The 16,392-nt window shown below is 39.0% G+C and overlaps 1 protein-coding gene across 15 annotated transcripts in view; it reads right to left on the bottom strand.

Moving 5' to 3' along the window:
* PCNX1 (pecanex 1) overlaps nt 1-16,392 on the bottom strand; it is a 210,766-nt gene that overhangs the window by 24,147 nt on the left and 170,227 nt on the right. For 14 of the 15 annotated variants that reach the window (XR_012415913.1, XM_005561665.4, XM_005561671.5 and 11 more), the window contains 3 exons: nt 13,970-14,200; nt 1,969-2,069; nt 1,049-1,199 (listed from right to left, as the gene is read on the bottom strand). Coding sequence is in view for 13 of the 15 variants with exons in the window: in XM_005561665.4 (XP_005561722.1) it covers nt 1,049-1,199; nt 1,969-2,069; nt 13,970-14,200 (483 nt within the window). In the remaining 2 variants the exon portion in view is untranslated. Of the gene's footprint in view, nt 1-1,048; nt 1,200-1,968; nt 2,070-13,969; nt 14,201-16,392 lie in introns of those variants that run through there. The other variant, XR_012415914.1, reaches the window with a different exon arrangement.

Genomic DNA, 16,392 nt, shown 5'->3' with positions numbered 1-16,392 from the left:
TTGAAAAGTAAGTTACATTTTATTTGGGGGCAAAATATTCTATTATATTTGAGCACTGCAGATACACTTTAATGAGTCTTATCACGAAGTCTCTATCATCAGATCTGGTAACTACCATCCAGTGGAATGGAGGAACAAGTGCCAGTACTTAATTTCACAATATATTCTTGCAATCATCTAGGGCTTTAGAAATGCATTGTAGGGCCTCACTTTAATGTCATTACCCTATTAAGATATTTAGGTAAGCCTAAGTCTGTCCTAATCACCTATTATTCTATAAAACACATGGAATGAAATTCATCCTTCAGTAACAGCAGTACTTGTAACACTCCTGAAGTTTACTACACTACATTTAGAGTTGGCAAATATTCATACAGGGAATAGGCAGGAATTACAATGATATGAAGTCAAAATAAGTATTATGGAGACCAAGGACCTTTACTTATTTCATGCCTATATCTGTCACTCTCTAATGTTAATATTCAAATTTACTATTAGAAACATAGGTTCAGGTTTTAAAGATTTAATATATCTTGTCATGAAATCACATTTTTCTTTTATTCAGATCAGAATATTTCTCAAAAGGTTCCTAAGACACATAATTTGGAAGCTGATATGCTTTGGTTGTGTCCTCACCCAAATCTCATCTTGAATTGTAGTTCCCATAATCCCCACATGTCCTGGAAGGGAACCAGTGGGAGGTAATTGAATCATGGGAGCAGTTACCCCATGCTGCTGCTCTCGTGACAGTGAGTGAGTTCTCATGAGATCTGATGGTTTTATAAGGGGTTTTTTCCTCCTTTTGCTTGGCACTTCTCCTTGTTGCCACCATATGAAGAAGGATGTGTTTGCCTCCCCTTCCGCCATGACTGTAAGTTTCATGAGACCTCCCCACCCCTGTGGGACTGTGAGTCAATTAAACCTCTTTCCTTTATAAATTACCCAGTTTCGGGTATTCCTTACAGCGGCGTGAGAATGGACTAATACTGAAATCATGTGAAGAAGGATCAGTAAACACCAGTAATGAATTAGAAAAATCTCATCTTACCTGATGGAGTTTAATGGACATACGGATCCCAGGGACTACTACTTTTCTTAGCAATTCCATGTCAGCAAAGATCCATTCATCTCGAATTGAAGAAATACGGAAATCTCCTTTAAATAGGGCATGCAATCCATAGAGGAATGACTCTAAATTACTGTTAAGATTGGAGATAAAAGTTCACATGTTTTGACAAAGGTCTTCCATGACATTGATTCTTACATCTGCGTGTGCATCAGAATCACCTGGAGTGTTTTGAAAATACAGATTCCAGGAACTAATGTCAGAACCCTGAACCAGAATCACAAGAGATAGGGCCTGTCCGACCTGGGACCCTTATTTATGAACCACTGTAATAGTGAATCCATGAAAATAAACAACAGGCAAAGAGCCTATAGATTTGGTTAAAGTTAAAATAAATTAAGAAAAGCTTAATGGAAAACATGTAGTTATCACAGAAAAAATTCAAAATATGTGAAATTCTGATTCATTTGGATGTATATGTTAGGAAATTCAGTTTAGATTTAGAGTCTCCAAATCTACTACTATATTAGAAGTATAAATACCCTGGACAAAGACTGCAAGGAAATACGGAAAAATAGAAATGAATGAATTTGTTAGAAAAATAGATGTAAACAGGAGGAGGCCAATCAAAATTCATGGGTGGTTATATTTTAAAATTTCTTTAATTCATTATATTCTCGTTATCAGTGGCTACCCACACATGTGTGAATTTTAAAAACCAGTTCTGTTAACCAGTTAGGACAGCTCAACTATGTTCAAGAAGATGATGTATAGAAATATAAAATCTAAAAAGACTTTACAATAAATTAGCATAGAATACAGGCTTCCACGAAAAATGATTTCAGATTTAGGTAATACAGCTTCCCATACTCTCTTCCTCAGAACAGAAATGCCTTCTTTACCTGGACATATGATGGGATGCAGTCCCCAAAGCTCTCCGTCCCAGTACACAGAGTCCATAACAGAGAGTCACCAGGGATGAATCTTTGTCCACATCCAGTGGCTTTAAAAAACAAAAAAACATTTGTTATTAGAAAGGCATATAAGTATTTAACAAATCATAAATCTAATTAATATAGAGAAATGACAAAGAATTTTAAAAGTACATAATTTCTATCTCCTCAAAATAAACTTAATAAAACTGTATGAAATGAAGCATGAATGTGTATGGGGAGTTTCTTTGGAATCCTTAAATAAAATATAAAATTTCATAATAATGGAACATAATTAAAACAAAAAAAACTGACTCTATTATAAAATGTTAGGATTTTAGCTAAAGATTTCAAAGTACTTACTGGGATTATTGATACTACCCTCTCCTGAAAATACAATATTTCTATTTATTAGTTACTTATTTCTTTTTTTTTCTTAACTACTTATTTTTTACCATAACTTGACAAGCAGGCAATTAGTGGCAGATGAGTTAGCCTATTAGTGACTATAAACATAGTAAAGAAAATCAAGTTGATATTCACAAATATTGTTTCTCCTCAACCTTTTTATTTTTTAACAATTACATACTTTACAGTTGAAAGAAGCTGGTAACTGTCCTGTTTCTCCCTCTAAGAAAGTCGAAATAATAATCACTGATTACCTTACATAATACTAAAGAAAATCTTGGTAGCATCTCAGTTACCAAAAAACAATCCAGGGCAGTGCTTCTCAAAGTATAGTCCCAAGACCAACAGTATCAACATCACCTGGAAACTTGTTAGAAATGCAAATCTCTGGCCACTCCAGATCTCTGATATCAAATTCTAGAGATGGAGTCTAGCAGTCACTCTCCAGGTGATTCTAATCCATGCTAAAGGTGAAGAATCAATGATACAGGCTAATAATTAGCTTAATTATTCTAACTTTGCCAATGGTATTTATTTTTGGCTTTATAAACCATTAACTTATAAACACAATAGGGGAACAGTCTAAGATATTAACTTACTATTGATAGGTTAATTATCATGAACTTGATAATTTAGTTAATGGCGACTGTGTTAGAGATGTCCTAGTTACTTGCCAATTAGATTGTTTCTAAAGACATATTACCTCTTACAGCACATACTCTAGTTTCATCAAGTAGGCATTTTGAAAAAAATTTTGGGTCCAGGTTACAAAACAGCAAATAAAGAGTATGAGAGCACTAGTTTAAAGAAATACAAAAGAAAAATATAAGAGAGTGGGTGTAGACTTGAAGTCGTATAAAAAAAAAATACTAAAGGTAGTTACAATGGGTGATAAAATGACAGGTGATCTTCACTCTTTTTTTCTTCTTCTCTACCTCCCTTTCCCTGTCAACTTTCCAGATTAAAAATGTATTGTTTCTGTGATGAGAAAATTTTTTTTTTAATTCAGTTCAGATTTACCTCAGCCAAGATGATTCAATAGAGACCACATCTACCCTCCTACCTGAAACAGCCAAAGAACTGGGCAGAATACATGACACAACAGTTTTCAGACACTGGACACTGGTTCCTGAGAGACAGGAAACAAATGAGGTAGCCCTACAACTGACTGAGCTTATTACCTAGAGAGTTTCCAGACCACAAGAAAGGGGAGCACAAATTGAGCCGGAGGCCTCTGAGTCAGCTGGAGCTCACAGGGCAGAGTGCTAGAGAGAGAGCTACTGAGAGAGGGAGGTGAGGGAACTCAGAGATCTGCAGCAGAGTGCTGATCAGCACACGCACAGAGGACCCTAGGCTGAGAAAAGAATCATCCCAACGGAATAGAAAGGAATAGCAGAAAACCTTGGGACTGGCTAGAACACTCAGGATGGCATTGTCTTGGTCATGGGGAAGAATTAGCCCCAGACTAACAGCTGCTCTGATCCCTCCAAAGCAAGCCCTGAAAGGATCAAACTGTCCCCAAAGAATTTAACTGTGTCACAAAATGAAGTTCAAGAATTATTTACAGGAATACAGAAATATCCAGCACCCTTGAGGGTAAAATTCAAAAGAATGACATCTAATAAAAAAATTGAAAGGCATATAAGTAGCAGGAAAATAGGATCCATAATAAGAATAACAATCAATTAACCACTCAATCAAAACTGACCCACAACTGACACAGATGTTAGGCTTAAACCACAAGGATATTAAAACAACTATTTTAACTATATTCCATAAACTTAAGAAGGCAGAGGAATGACTGAGCATGTTGAATGAGACATAGAAGATTTGTAGAAAGGACCCAAATCAAAATTCTAGAGATACAAAATGAAGCAATGTCTAAGATAAAAAATATACTGAATGGGATTATTGGTATATTAATTCAGAAGAAAAGATAAATGATCTCAAAAAGTTAGCAATAGAAACTATGCAAAATGAAATACAGAGAGAAAAAAGACTGAAAATAAATGGGGCATCAGGGAGCTATACGACAATCAAGCAGCCTAATATAAACATAATTGGAGTTCCTGCAAAAGGGGGAGAAGAAAACAGAAAAAACTATTTTTAATAATAGTGGAGGGAGAGTATTGGAGTAATCCAGAATTACTCTGATCCTTGTTGATAAGGAAAATAGAGAACCAGGCACCCGTGTGGCTCCTAAGGATGGGCTGAAGCTGGGGTCTGGGCCTTGTGACTGAGAAGACTGTTAAAGCTAAAACCACCTCTATTCCTGCCTTGATGACACCTATCCAGAAGTAGAAAAATGCTCCCCTTTTAATCCTATAGATTTTGAGAATTTTGACTTGCCTGAGAAGCACCGGAATGCACACCTCCCCTTGAATGGCGTGCCTCTCGTGGTTCTGGATGGGAGAGAGAACTGGAAAAGCTGTTACAGCTGGGGTCCCCCCTCACCAGTGAAGATGCCCTCTCCACCGTAGGAATCCAATTTGTTGCCGTCTCCTTTGATCATTCTGTTGATCCTGAATGTTTGCTTATGACACAGATATTTATATTTCTTAGTCCTTTATAGTTTGTGTTTTTATTAATAAAGCATTTACTAGATTTTTTAAAAAATCATGAAAAGTCTCCAAATCCGAAAAAAATTATGTACCTACAGATTCAAGAATCTCAATGAACTTCAATAACCACAAACAGGTGGCTGGCAAGATGGCCAAAGAGGTGGCTGGCGAGATGGCCAAACAGGAACAGCTCCAGTCTGCAGCTCCCAGGAAGATCAAGGCAGAAAGGAAGTGATTTTTGCATTTCCAACTGAGGTACCTGGCTCATCTCATTGGGACTGGTTAGACAGTGGGTACAGCCCACTGAGGACAAGCAGAAGCAGGGTGGGGAGCTGCCTCACCTGGGAAGCACAAGAGGTTGGGAACTCGTTCCCCTAGCCAAGGGAAGCCATGACGGACCGTGCCGTGAGGAATGGTGCATTCCAGCCCAGATACTATGCTTTCCCCATGGTCTTCACAAGCCAAAGACCAAGAGATTCCTTTACGTGCCTATGCCACCAGGGCCCTGGGTTTCAAGCACAAAACTGGGCGGCCATTTGGGCAGACACCAAGCTAACTGCAGGAGTTTTTTTTCATACCCCAGTGGCACCTGGAACGCCAGCGAGACAGAACTATTCACTCCCCTGGAAAGGAGGCTGAAGTCAGGGAGCTAAGTGGTCTAGCTCAGTGGATCCCACCCCTACAGAGCCCAGCAAGCTGAGATCTACTGGCTTGAAATTCTCACTGCCAGCACTGCAGTCTGAAGTTGACCTGGGATGCTCAAGTTTGGTGGAGGGAGGGGCATCTGCCATTACTGAGGCTTCAGTAGGCAGTTTTCCCCTCACAGTGTAAGCAAAGCCGCCAGGAAGTTGGAACTGGGCAGAGCCAACCACAGCTTAGCAAAGCCCACTGTAGCCAGACTGCCCTTCTAGACTCCTTCTCTCTGGACAGGGCATCTCTGAAAGGCAGCAGACCCAGTCAAGGGTTTATAGATAAAACTCCCATCTCCCTGGGACAGAGCACCTGCACCTGGGGGAAGGGGTGGCTGTGGGCGCAGCTTCAGCAGACTTAAACATTCTGCCTGCCAGCCCTGAAGAGAGCAGCGGATCTCCCAGCACAGCATTCGAGCTCTGCTAAGTGGCAGACTGTCTCCTCAAGTGGGTCCCTGATCCCTGTGCATCCTGATTGGGAGATACCTCCTGGCTGGGGTCAACAGACACCTCATACGGGAGAGCTCTGGCTGGCACCTGGCAGGTGCCCCTCTGGGACGAAGCTTCCAGAGGAAGGAACAGGTAGCAATCTTTGCTGTTCTGCAGCCTCCACTGGTGATACCCAGGCAAACAAGGTCTCAAGTGGACCTCCAGCAAACTCCAGCAGACCTGCAGCAGAAGGGCCTGTTAGATGGAAAACTAACAGACAGAAAGGAATAGCATCAACATCAACTGAAAGGATGTCCACACAGAAACCCCATCCGAAGGTCACCAGCATCAAAGACCAAAGGTAGATAAATCCACGAAGATGAGGAAAAACCAGTGCAAAAAGGCTGAAAATTCCAAAACCCAGAAGGCCTCTTCTCCTCCAAAGGAACACAACTCCTCACCAGCAAGGGAACAAAACTGGATGGAGAATGAGTTTGACAAACTGACAGAAGTAGGCTTCAGAACGTGGGTAATAACAAAGTCCTCCAAGCTAAAGGAGCATGTTCTAACACAATGCAAGGAAGCTAAGAACCTTGAAAAAAGGTTAGAGGAATTGCTAACTAGAATAACCAGTTTAGAGATGAACATAAATGACCTGATGGAGCTGAAAAACAGCACAAGAACTTCGTGAAGCATACAAAAGTATCAATAGCTGAATCGATCAAGCTGAAGAAAGGATATCAGAGATTGAAGATCAACTTAATGAAATAAAGCATGAAGACAAGATGAGAGAAAAAACAATGAAAAGGAATGAACAAAGTCTCCAAGAAATATGGGACTATGTGAAAAGACCACACCTACATTTCATAGGTGTATCTGAAAGTGATAAGGAGAATGGAACCAACTTGGAAACATTCTTCAGGTTTATTATCTAGAAGAACTTTCCCAGTCTAGCAAGACAGGCCAACATTCAAATTCAGGAAATACAGAGAACACCGAAAAGATACTCCTCGAGAAGAGCAATCCCAAGACACATAATCGTCAGATTCACCAACGTTGAAATGAAGGAAAAAATGTTAAGGGCAACCAGAGAGAAAGGTCAGATTACCCACAAAGGGAAGTCCACCAGACTAACAGCGGATCTCTCTGCAGAAATCCCACAAGCCAGAAGAAAGTGGGGGCCAATATTCAACATTCTTAAAGAAAAGAATTTTCAACCCAGAATTGCATATCCAGCCAAACTAAGCTTCATAAGCTAAGGAGTAATAAAATCCTTTACAGACAAGCAAATGCTGAGAGATTTTTGTCAACACCAGGCCTGCCTTACAAGAGCTACTGAAGGAAGCACTACATATGGAAAGGAAAAACCAGTACCAGCCACTGCAAAAACATACCAAATTGTAAAGACCATCGACACCATGAAGAAACTGCATCAATTAACGGACAAAATAACCAGCTAGCATCATAATGATAGGATCAAATTCACACATAACAATATTAACCTTAAATGTAAATGGGCTACATGCCCCAATTAAAAGACACACACTGGCCAACTGGATAAAGAGTCAAGACTCATCGGTGTGCTGTATTCAGGAGACCCATCTCATGTGCAAAGACACACACAGGCTCAAAATAAAGGGATGGAGGAATATTTACCAAGCAAATGGGAAGCAAAAAAAAAAAAAAAAAAAAAAAAAAAAAAAAAAGTAGGGGTTGCAATCCTAGTCTCTGATAAAACAGGCTTTAAACCCACAAAGATCAAAAAAGACAAAGAAAAGCATTTCATAATGGTAAAGGTATCAATGCAACAAGGAGAGCTAACTATCCTATATATATATGCACCCAGTACAGGAGCACGCAATTCATAAAACAAGTGCTTAGAGACCTACAAAGAGACTTAGACTCCCACACAATAACAGTGGGAGACTTTAAAACCCCACTGTCAATATTAGATCAACAAGATAGAAAATTAACAAGGATACTCAGGACTTGAACTCAGTTCTGGACCAAGCAGACCTAATAGACATCTACAGAACTCTCCACCCCAAATCAACAGCATATACATTCTTCTCAGCACCACATCGCACTTCTTCCAAAATTGACCACATAGTTGGAAGTAAAGCACTCCTCAGCAAATGTAAAAGAACAGAAATCATAACAAATGGTCTCTCAGACCATAGTGCAATCAAATTAGAACTCAGGATTAAGAAAATCACTCAAAACCACACAACTACATGGAAACTGAAAAACCTGCCCCTGAATGACTACTGGGTAAATCACGAAATTAAGGTAGAAATAAATAAGTGCTTTGAAACCAACGAGAACAAAGACACAGTGTACCAGACTCTCTGGGACACAGGTAAAACAGTGTTTAGAGAGAAATTTATAGCATAAATGCCCATAGAAAAAACTGGGAAAGATCTAAAACCAACACCCTAACATCACAATTAAAAGAACTAGAGAAGCAAGAGCAAACAAATTCAAAAGGTAGCAGAAGACAACAAATAACTAAGATCAGAGCAGAACTGAAGGAATCAGAGACACAAAAAACCCTTCAAAAAATGAATCCAGAGCTGTTTTTTTTGAAAAGATCAACAAATAGATAGACTGCTAGTTAGATTAATAAAGAAAAGAGAGAAGAATCAAACAGACACAATAAAAATGATAAAGGGGATATCACCACTGATCCCACAGAAATACAAAGTACCATCAGATAATACTATAAACACCTCTACGCAAATAAACTAGAAAGTCTAGAAGAAATGGATAAATTAACCTGGAAGAAGTTGAATCTCTGAATAGACCAATAACAAGTACTGAAATTGAGGCAGTAATTAATAGCCTATCAACCAAGAAAAGGCCAGGACCAGATGGACTGAGAGCTGAATTCTACCAGAGGTACAAAGAAAAGCTGGTACCATTCCTTCTGAAACTACTCCAAACAGCAGAAAAGAGGGACTCCTCCCTAATCATTTTATGAGAACAGCATCATCCTGATACCAAAACCTGGCAGACATACAATAAAAAAAGAAAATTTCAGGCCAATATATCTGATGAACATCAATGAGAAAATCCTCAATAAGATACTGGCTGACAGAATCCAGCAGCACATCAATAAGCTTATCCACCATAATCAAGTTAGCTTCATCCCTAGGATGCAAGGATGGTTCAACATATGCAAATCAATAAACGTAATCCATCACATAAACAGAACCAATGACAAAAACCACATGATTATCTCAACAGATGCAGAAAAGGCCTTTGATAAAATTCAACACCCCTTCATGCTAAAAACTCTCCATAAACTAGGTATTGATGGAACCTATCTCAAAATAAGAAGAGCTATCTATGACAAACCCATGGTCAATATCATACTGAATGGGCAAAAGCTGAAAGCATTCCCTTTGAAAACCGGCACAAGACAAGGATGCCCTTTCTCACCACTCCTATTCAACAGAGTACTGGAAGTTCTGGACAGGGCAATCAGCCAAGAAAAGAAATAGAGGGTATTTAAATACGAAGAGAGGAAGTCAAATTTTCTCTGTTTGCAGATGACATGATTGTATATTTAGAAAACCCCGCTGCCTCAGCCCAAAATCTCCTTAAGCTGATAAGCAACTTCAGGAAAGTCTCAAGATACAAAATCAATGTGAAAAATCACAAACATTCCTGTACATCAATAACAGACAAACAGAGAGCCAAATCATGAGTGAACTCCCATTCACAATTGCTACAAAGAGAATAAAAAACCTAGGAATACAGCTTACAAGGGATGTGAAGGACCTCTTCAAGGAGAACTACAAACCACTGCTCAAGGAAGTAAGACAGGACACAAACAAATGGAAAAATATTCTATGCTCATGGATAGGAAGAATCAATATTGTGAAAATGGCCATACTGCCCAAAGTAATTTATAGATTCAATGCTATCCCCATCAAGCTACCACTGACTTTCTTCACAGAATTGGAAAAAACTACTTTAAATTTCATATGGAACCAAAAAAGAAACCACATAGCCAAGATAGTCCTAAGCAAAAAGAACAAAGCTGGGGGCATCACGCTATCTGACTTCAAACTATACTACAAGGCTACAGTAACCAAAACAACATGGTACTGGTACCAAAACAAATATATAGACCAATGGAACAGAACAGAGGCCTCAGAAATAATGCCACTCATTTACAACCATCTGATCTTTGACAAACCTGACAAAAACAAGCAATGGGGAAATGATTCCCTATTTAATAAATGGTATTGGGAAAACTGGTTAGCCATATGTAGAAAGCTGAAACTGGACCCCTTCCTTACACCTTATACAAAAATTAACTCAAGATGGATTAAAGACTTAAACATAAGACCTAAAACCATAAAAATCCTAGAACAACAACTAGGCAATACCATTCAGGACGTAGGCATGGGCAAAGACCTCACGACTAAAACACCAAAAGCAATGGCAACAAAAGCCAAAACTGACAAATGGGATCTAATTAAGCTAAAGAGCTTCTGTACAGCAAAAGAAACTATCCTCACAGTGAACAGGCAACCTACAGAATGGGAGAAAATTTTTGCAATCTATCTATCTGACAAAGGGCTAATATCCAAATCTACAAGGAACTTAAATTTACAAGAAAAAAACCAACCCCATCCAAAAGTGGGTGAAGGATATGAACAGACACTTCTCAAAAGAAGACATTTATGTGGCCAACAGACATATGAAAAAAAGCTCATCATCAATGGTCATTAGAGAAATGCAAATCAAAACCACAATGAGATACCATCTCATGCCAGTTAGAATGGTGATTACTAAGAAGTCAGGAAACAACAGATGCTGGAGAGGATGTGAAGAAATAGGAACACTTTAACACTGTTGGTGGGAGTGTAAATTAGTTCAACCATTGTGGAAGATAGTGTGGCGATTCCTCAAGGATCTAGAACCAGAAATACCATTTGACCCAGCAATCCCATTTTGGGTATATACCCAAAGGATTATAAATCATTCTACTATAAAGATACGTGCACATGCATGTTTACTGCAGCACTGTTCACAATAGCAAAGACTTGGAACCAACCCAAATGCCCAGCAATGATAGACTGGATAAAGAAAATGTGGTACATATACAACATGGAATACTATGCCGCCATAATAAAGGACGAATTCATGTCCTTTGTAGGGACATGGATGAAGCTGGAAACCATCATTCTCAGCAAACTAACACAGGGACAGAAAACCAAACTGCATGTTTTCACTCATAAGTGGGAGTTGAACAATGAGAACACATAGACACAGGGAGGGGAACATCACACACCAGGGCCTGTTGGGGTATGGGGGGGCTAAGGGAGGGATAGCTTAAGAAAAATACCTAATGTAGATGACAGGTTGATGGATGCAGCAAGCCACATGGCTTGTGTATACCCATGTAACAAACCTGCACGTTCTGCACATGTATCCCAGAACTTAAAGTATAATAATAATAAAAAAAGAAACATGAGAAAACTACACTAAGGCACATTGTATTTAAATTGCTTAAAACCAGTAATAAAGAGAAAATCTTAAAAGCAGCCAGTGAAAAAAGATATTATATTGTACCTACCATTTTTTCAGAGGAACAAAGAAAAGAATGACAGCGGACTTCTCATCAGAAACAATGCAAGCCAGAAGACAGTATAGCAACATCTTTAATTTGCTGAAAGAAAAAAACTAGTTCAAGCCTGGTAGCACTATTTTGTTACTGTTGGAGAAGGCATGTGCCCTACTCCCGAAATTGCATTAGAAATTCTCACCAAAAATTCTTGCTAATACTAACAATAAAGTGAAAGAAATACTTATCGTTTGAAAAGTAGGAGAAAGAAACTGAGATGAATCCTTTCATTTTGGCATTGAAGGTAATTTTAATGCAGTTAGTTCAGGATCAATCTTATACTATCTTGAAAGGGAACTACAGAAGAAGGGTCTGAGGCAGTTTTTAAACATTCAGATGAGGGCACTACAGCTTGAGTCAGCAAGTCTGGCCTGATTAACGTCCCCAGGAAGAGGTTATTCCGGGAATGCTGATTCACAGAATAGCATCCAAGATCTTAAGGAGATGAAGATAATCTTGTTCAACTTAAAAGAAAAACTAGGGCAAACGGGAGACCATATAGCTGGAAAAATACAACTGATAATCTTCTTCTAAAGAGAATGTAAGAATAGAAAATAAAACAGACCAGGATTAGTGAAATAAGCTACCTGAAGAGACTGGGGATACCCAAGTTTAGAGGTAAACCTTTTGAATATATGATTTATTACCAATCAGGACTTCCTTGAGCCATGTTCATGACCTCAGCAATAATCTCTAAAGGTCCTTAAGGTAGGATGGAACCCTGTTCCTGAGTGGGTACACTGTGAACCCCTAGCAAAAAACATCATGACTAAATCACAACAAAATAACCAATATCATCTGAGCCAAAGAAGAGCTATAGGATATGACTGTTCCCATTACTTCTCCCAACAAAAGTCAGTCCAAGGATTTGAGAACAGTATGCAAAACATTTTAAGTATATTTTATTTATGAAAAAATAAAACTACTTGTTATATGTTTGGAAGAAAGAAGTTTAGCTTTGAGGTCCTCTATTTCCAGCCACTGTCTACTGGTCTTCTGAGCCTTCTGTGAGGTTCTTTTATCCAACTCACTATCCCTTCTTTTAAGATATACTACTCTGCTCCATATAAACTGCACATCTAGTACAAAAGCTCAAAGCCACCACTCAGAGAGGAAGTACAAGATGCTCCTGTTCTTACTGATGGAGTAAAAAGAGGCTGATATGATGGCTGTCTTACTCTAAGTGGTGGCAAAGGAAGGACTAAACCAAGTGCTAAATCTGAAGATGGTCAGTATGTACCTCCTAGACCATGATGAAGGCACCAGTTGTCAAGATAGCTCACTACGCTACATGATAGTGGGTAAATCTGTACATAGGATGCTGGTGGTTCAACTACACAAGTCTTTTGCTTAAAAAGCAGTAGTAGTGGCAGGAATTAGCTTTGTAATCACAGGCCTTGGCATTGCGATTATGTTACATGGAGTCTGACCAGGGGTGTGATACTACCACAAAAATCATGAGACCTAGAAGGAAGCCATAGTTGCTGAAGTCCCTAACTCATCTTACTTTTAGGATAAAACATGTTATCCTAATGTGTGGATTGGGAACCACCAGAATTTAAATCAGCCCTAGTGATTCCCAGCCTAGACCTAGATCAGAATCTTATAGGTGGGGCCCAGGAATCTGAACTTTTACAAGTTCCTATGCCTTTTTTACTCACATTTGAAATCAATGGTCTAGATCCACACTGTCCAATGAAGTAGTCACTAGCTACACAGGCTCCTAAATTTAAATCAGTTAAAATTCAATAAAATTTACAATTCAGCTTTTTAGTTGTACTAGCCACATTTCATGTGTTTCACAGCCACATGTGGCAGTGACAGCACATTTCCAACACTGCAGAAAGCCTATTAGCCAGCACTGGTCTAGACTTTGTATTTGGGACAAACACATCTAATTATCCTTAAGTGTGGCAGAGAGAGGTAGAATTTCTTAAGGACTAGATTTTGAAGTGTAATGCGTGGAATGTGAATGTATGTGCATGCTTATGCATGCCCAGGGTAGAGGAGGTGCTACCTGGACAATGAGACTGGGACACTGCAAATGAAAGAAAGCGGGAGGTCACTTCCTTTAACCTGTTTCGGCAGAGTTGGTTTGGCCTAACCATAATGAACCAGTTAGGTTATCTTAACCAGAAGATCAGAAAGAGGAAGGTCTGGAAAAACTGACCTCATAAGAACAGGGACATTCTTTGCATCTTTGGAGAAACTTGGATTCAAAGAGTTGTAAATGAAATAAACTCTACCTTTGCTCTTCGGGAAGAGCAGTACTCTATCCAGTTGAGGTAAATCACACAGAAACTCTCCCTAGATATGCCTGCCAGTCGGTGGTCATAGTCTTCATCAATGTTTGGATTAAAGGTTGGGTCCACATCAACATAATTGCGATCGGCACACAGACGAAGTCCTTCCTGCATTGTCTCATTAGCTAGCCACTCCTCTAGCTTAGAAGAGGTCGTAACATAATAAATGATACCCTAACATGAACAAGACAAAAAAAAAAAAAAAGAATTCAGATTAAATTACAATTTCAATTAACTCAGATTCATCAATGAAATAAATTCCAATTATTTATAATGATATAAATTCCCCCATTACAATTATTTATAACGATATAAATTCTCCCTCAATATTCTACATATATATTTTAAGAATACTATAATATACCTCAGGCCTTACTGGATGAAAAAACATCTAATACTTTAAAATCACAACCACAAATTCAACAAAGCAACTTCAAAACAATTCTGTTTATTTATTTTATTTTATTTTATTTTACTTATTTATTTATTTATTTATTTATTTAGAGACAAAGTCTTACTCTGTCGCCCATGCTGGAGTGCAGTGGCGTAATCTCGGCTCACTGCAACCTCTACCTCCTGAGTTCAAGCAATTCTCATGCCTCAGCCTCCCAAGTAGCTGGGATTACAGGCACCTACCACCACACCCAGCTAATTTTTATATTTTTAGTAGAGATGGGTTTTCACCTCATTGGCCAGGCTGGTCTTGAACTCCTGACCTCAAGTGGTCCATCCGCCTCAGCCTCCCAAAGTGCTGGGATTACAGGTATGAGCCACCGCACCTGGCCCTAATCTATTGATTTTAGAGCTTTTGAACTTAGGATATTTCAAAAGAGGTAAAAAAAACTTTATTGTAGTGCACTTATTTTGAATAATTTATCATAGAGAGTTATTAAGGCCATCTGGTGGTCCTAGGCCAAGTTATAGAGATATATATTTATAACTAGAGAAAAAAATGCCACACGCACACACAAGTAAAAAATATTGTGAAATCAATCTCTAGCTTCCTGAGGTTAGGTTTAGCCAAACATTAAATGGAAGGCTCAATGTTCATCCCAATCAGCAAATAAGGTGGTGAGGAGAGGTAACAACATAAGATATGAAAATTTCAGGCTGGGGATGGTGGCTCATGCCTATAACCCCAGCACTTTGGGAGGCCAAGGTGGGAGAACTGCTTGAGCCCAGAGTTTGAGAGCCTGGGCAACATAGCGAAACCTCATCTCTACAAAAAAATAAAAAATTAGCTGGGTGTGGTGGCATGCACCTGTAGTCCCAGTTACCCAGGAGGTTAAGGTGAGTGTATTGCTTGAGCCCTGGAGGTCAAGGCTTCAGTGAGCTACAATTATGCCACTGTACTCCAGCCTGGACAACAGAATGAAACCCTGTCTCAAAAAAAAAAAAAGAAAAAGAAAAGAAAAAAAGGTGTGAAAAATTCAGATGTTGGTTATTAAAGCTTAGCACACGTTTCCTCCTTAAAAATACTGGTTTTACCTGTAAGCCCCTAAGTCGCAACCATACTGTATTTCTATAAACTCTTTAGCAAAAATAGAATCTCTTGTGCAGTAAAGGATTAACCTTGCCCAATGAGGGATTTGGCCTTTACCCTTGGGTTGTAGGGGGTAACCTCTAAGCCTTGGCATGCCCTTCCTGTTAAACAGTCTTTGTTCAGCTGAGGACCTAGAGCCACACAGTATCAGCACGACCTCTGGACGTCCTGGAGACTTATGTTGGCCATGTGGATGGTCAACCATGCCTACATGACAGGACACCAAGCTCAAGCAAGCTTCCTTGGTGGACAACACCCCGTGAGTACTGCCATGCTTCACTGCTGGGAGAAACAGGCATCTGCACAACTCTTAGCAACTTACTGAACCTATGAGTGGTCTTGGGGACCCCAAAATTACAGTTGATGTCAGAAGCGAGGGTGGTCTTGGGGACCTCTTGAATTTTGCAATACTTTTATTCAGTTTGTTGAATGAAAGCTGTGCAAAGCAGTGGTCAAGAGCAAGGGCGCAAGAGTCAGACAAGCCTGGGTTTTAAGCCCCAAACTCTACTTGTTAGAGGACCTTGGCCAAGTTAACTTCTGATCCTTAAGTTGTTTATTTGTAAAATAGGGAAACACTTATTTACAGAATTAAGTAAGACAATCATGTGTGTATGCGTATTTGTGTGTACATATTCCTTAGCACAATGCCTAAAACACAAGCTACAAATGTCTAGCTATTATTAATGAATGAATGGAATGAATTTCAGTAAACAAAGAGAAAGCAAGACATTAGTAGGTCTATTTTTATGGACTTTTCTGGATGCTAGAGAATTTAAATAAGTACTCAGAAGCAAAGCATAAGTTAAAAAAAAGTATATACATA

The sequence above is a fragment of the Macaca fascicularis genome, chromosome 7, assembly GCF_037993035.2.
Source record: "Macaca fascicularis isolate 582-1 chromosome 7, T2T-MFA8v1.1".
Lineage (NCBI taxonomy): Eukaryota > Metazoa > Chordata > Mammalia > Primates > Cercopithecidae > Macaca > Macaca fascicularis.
Note: the sequence above shows the minus strand (reverse complement) of the source record. Positions and strands in the feature narration are given on the sequence as shown.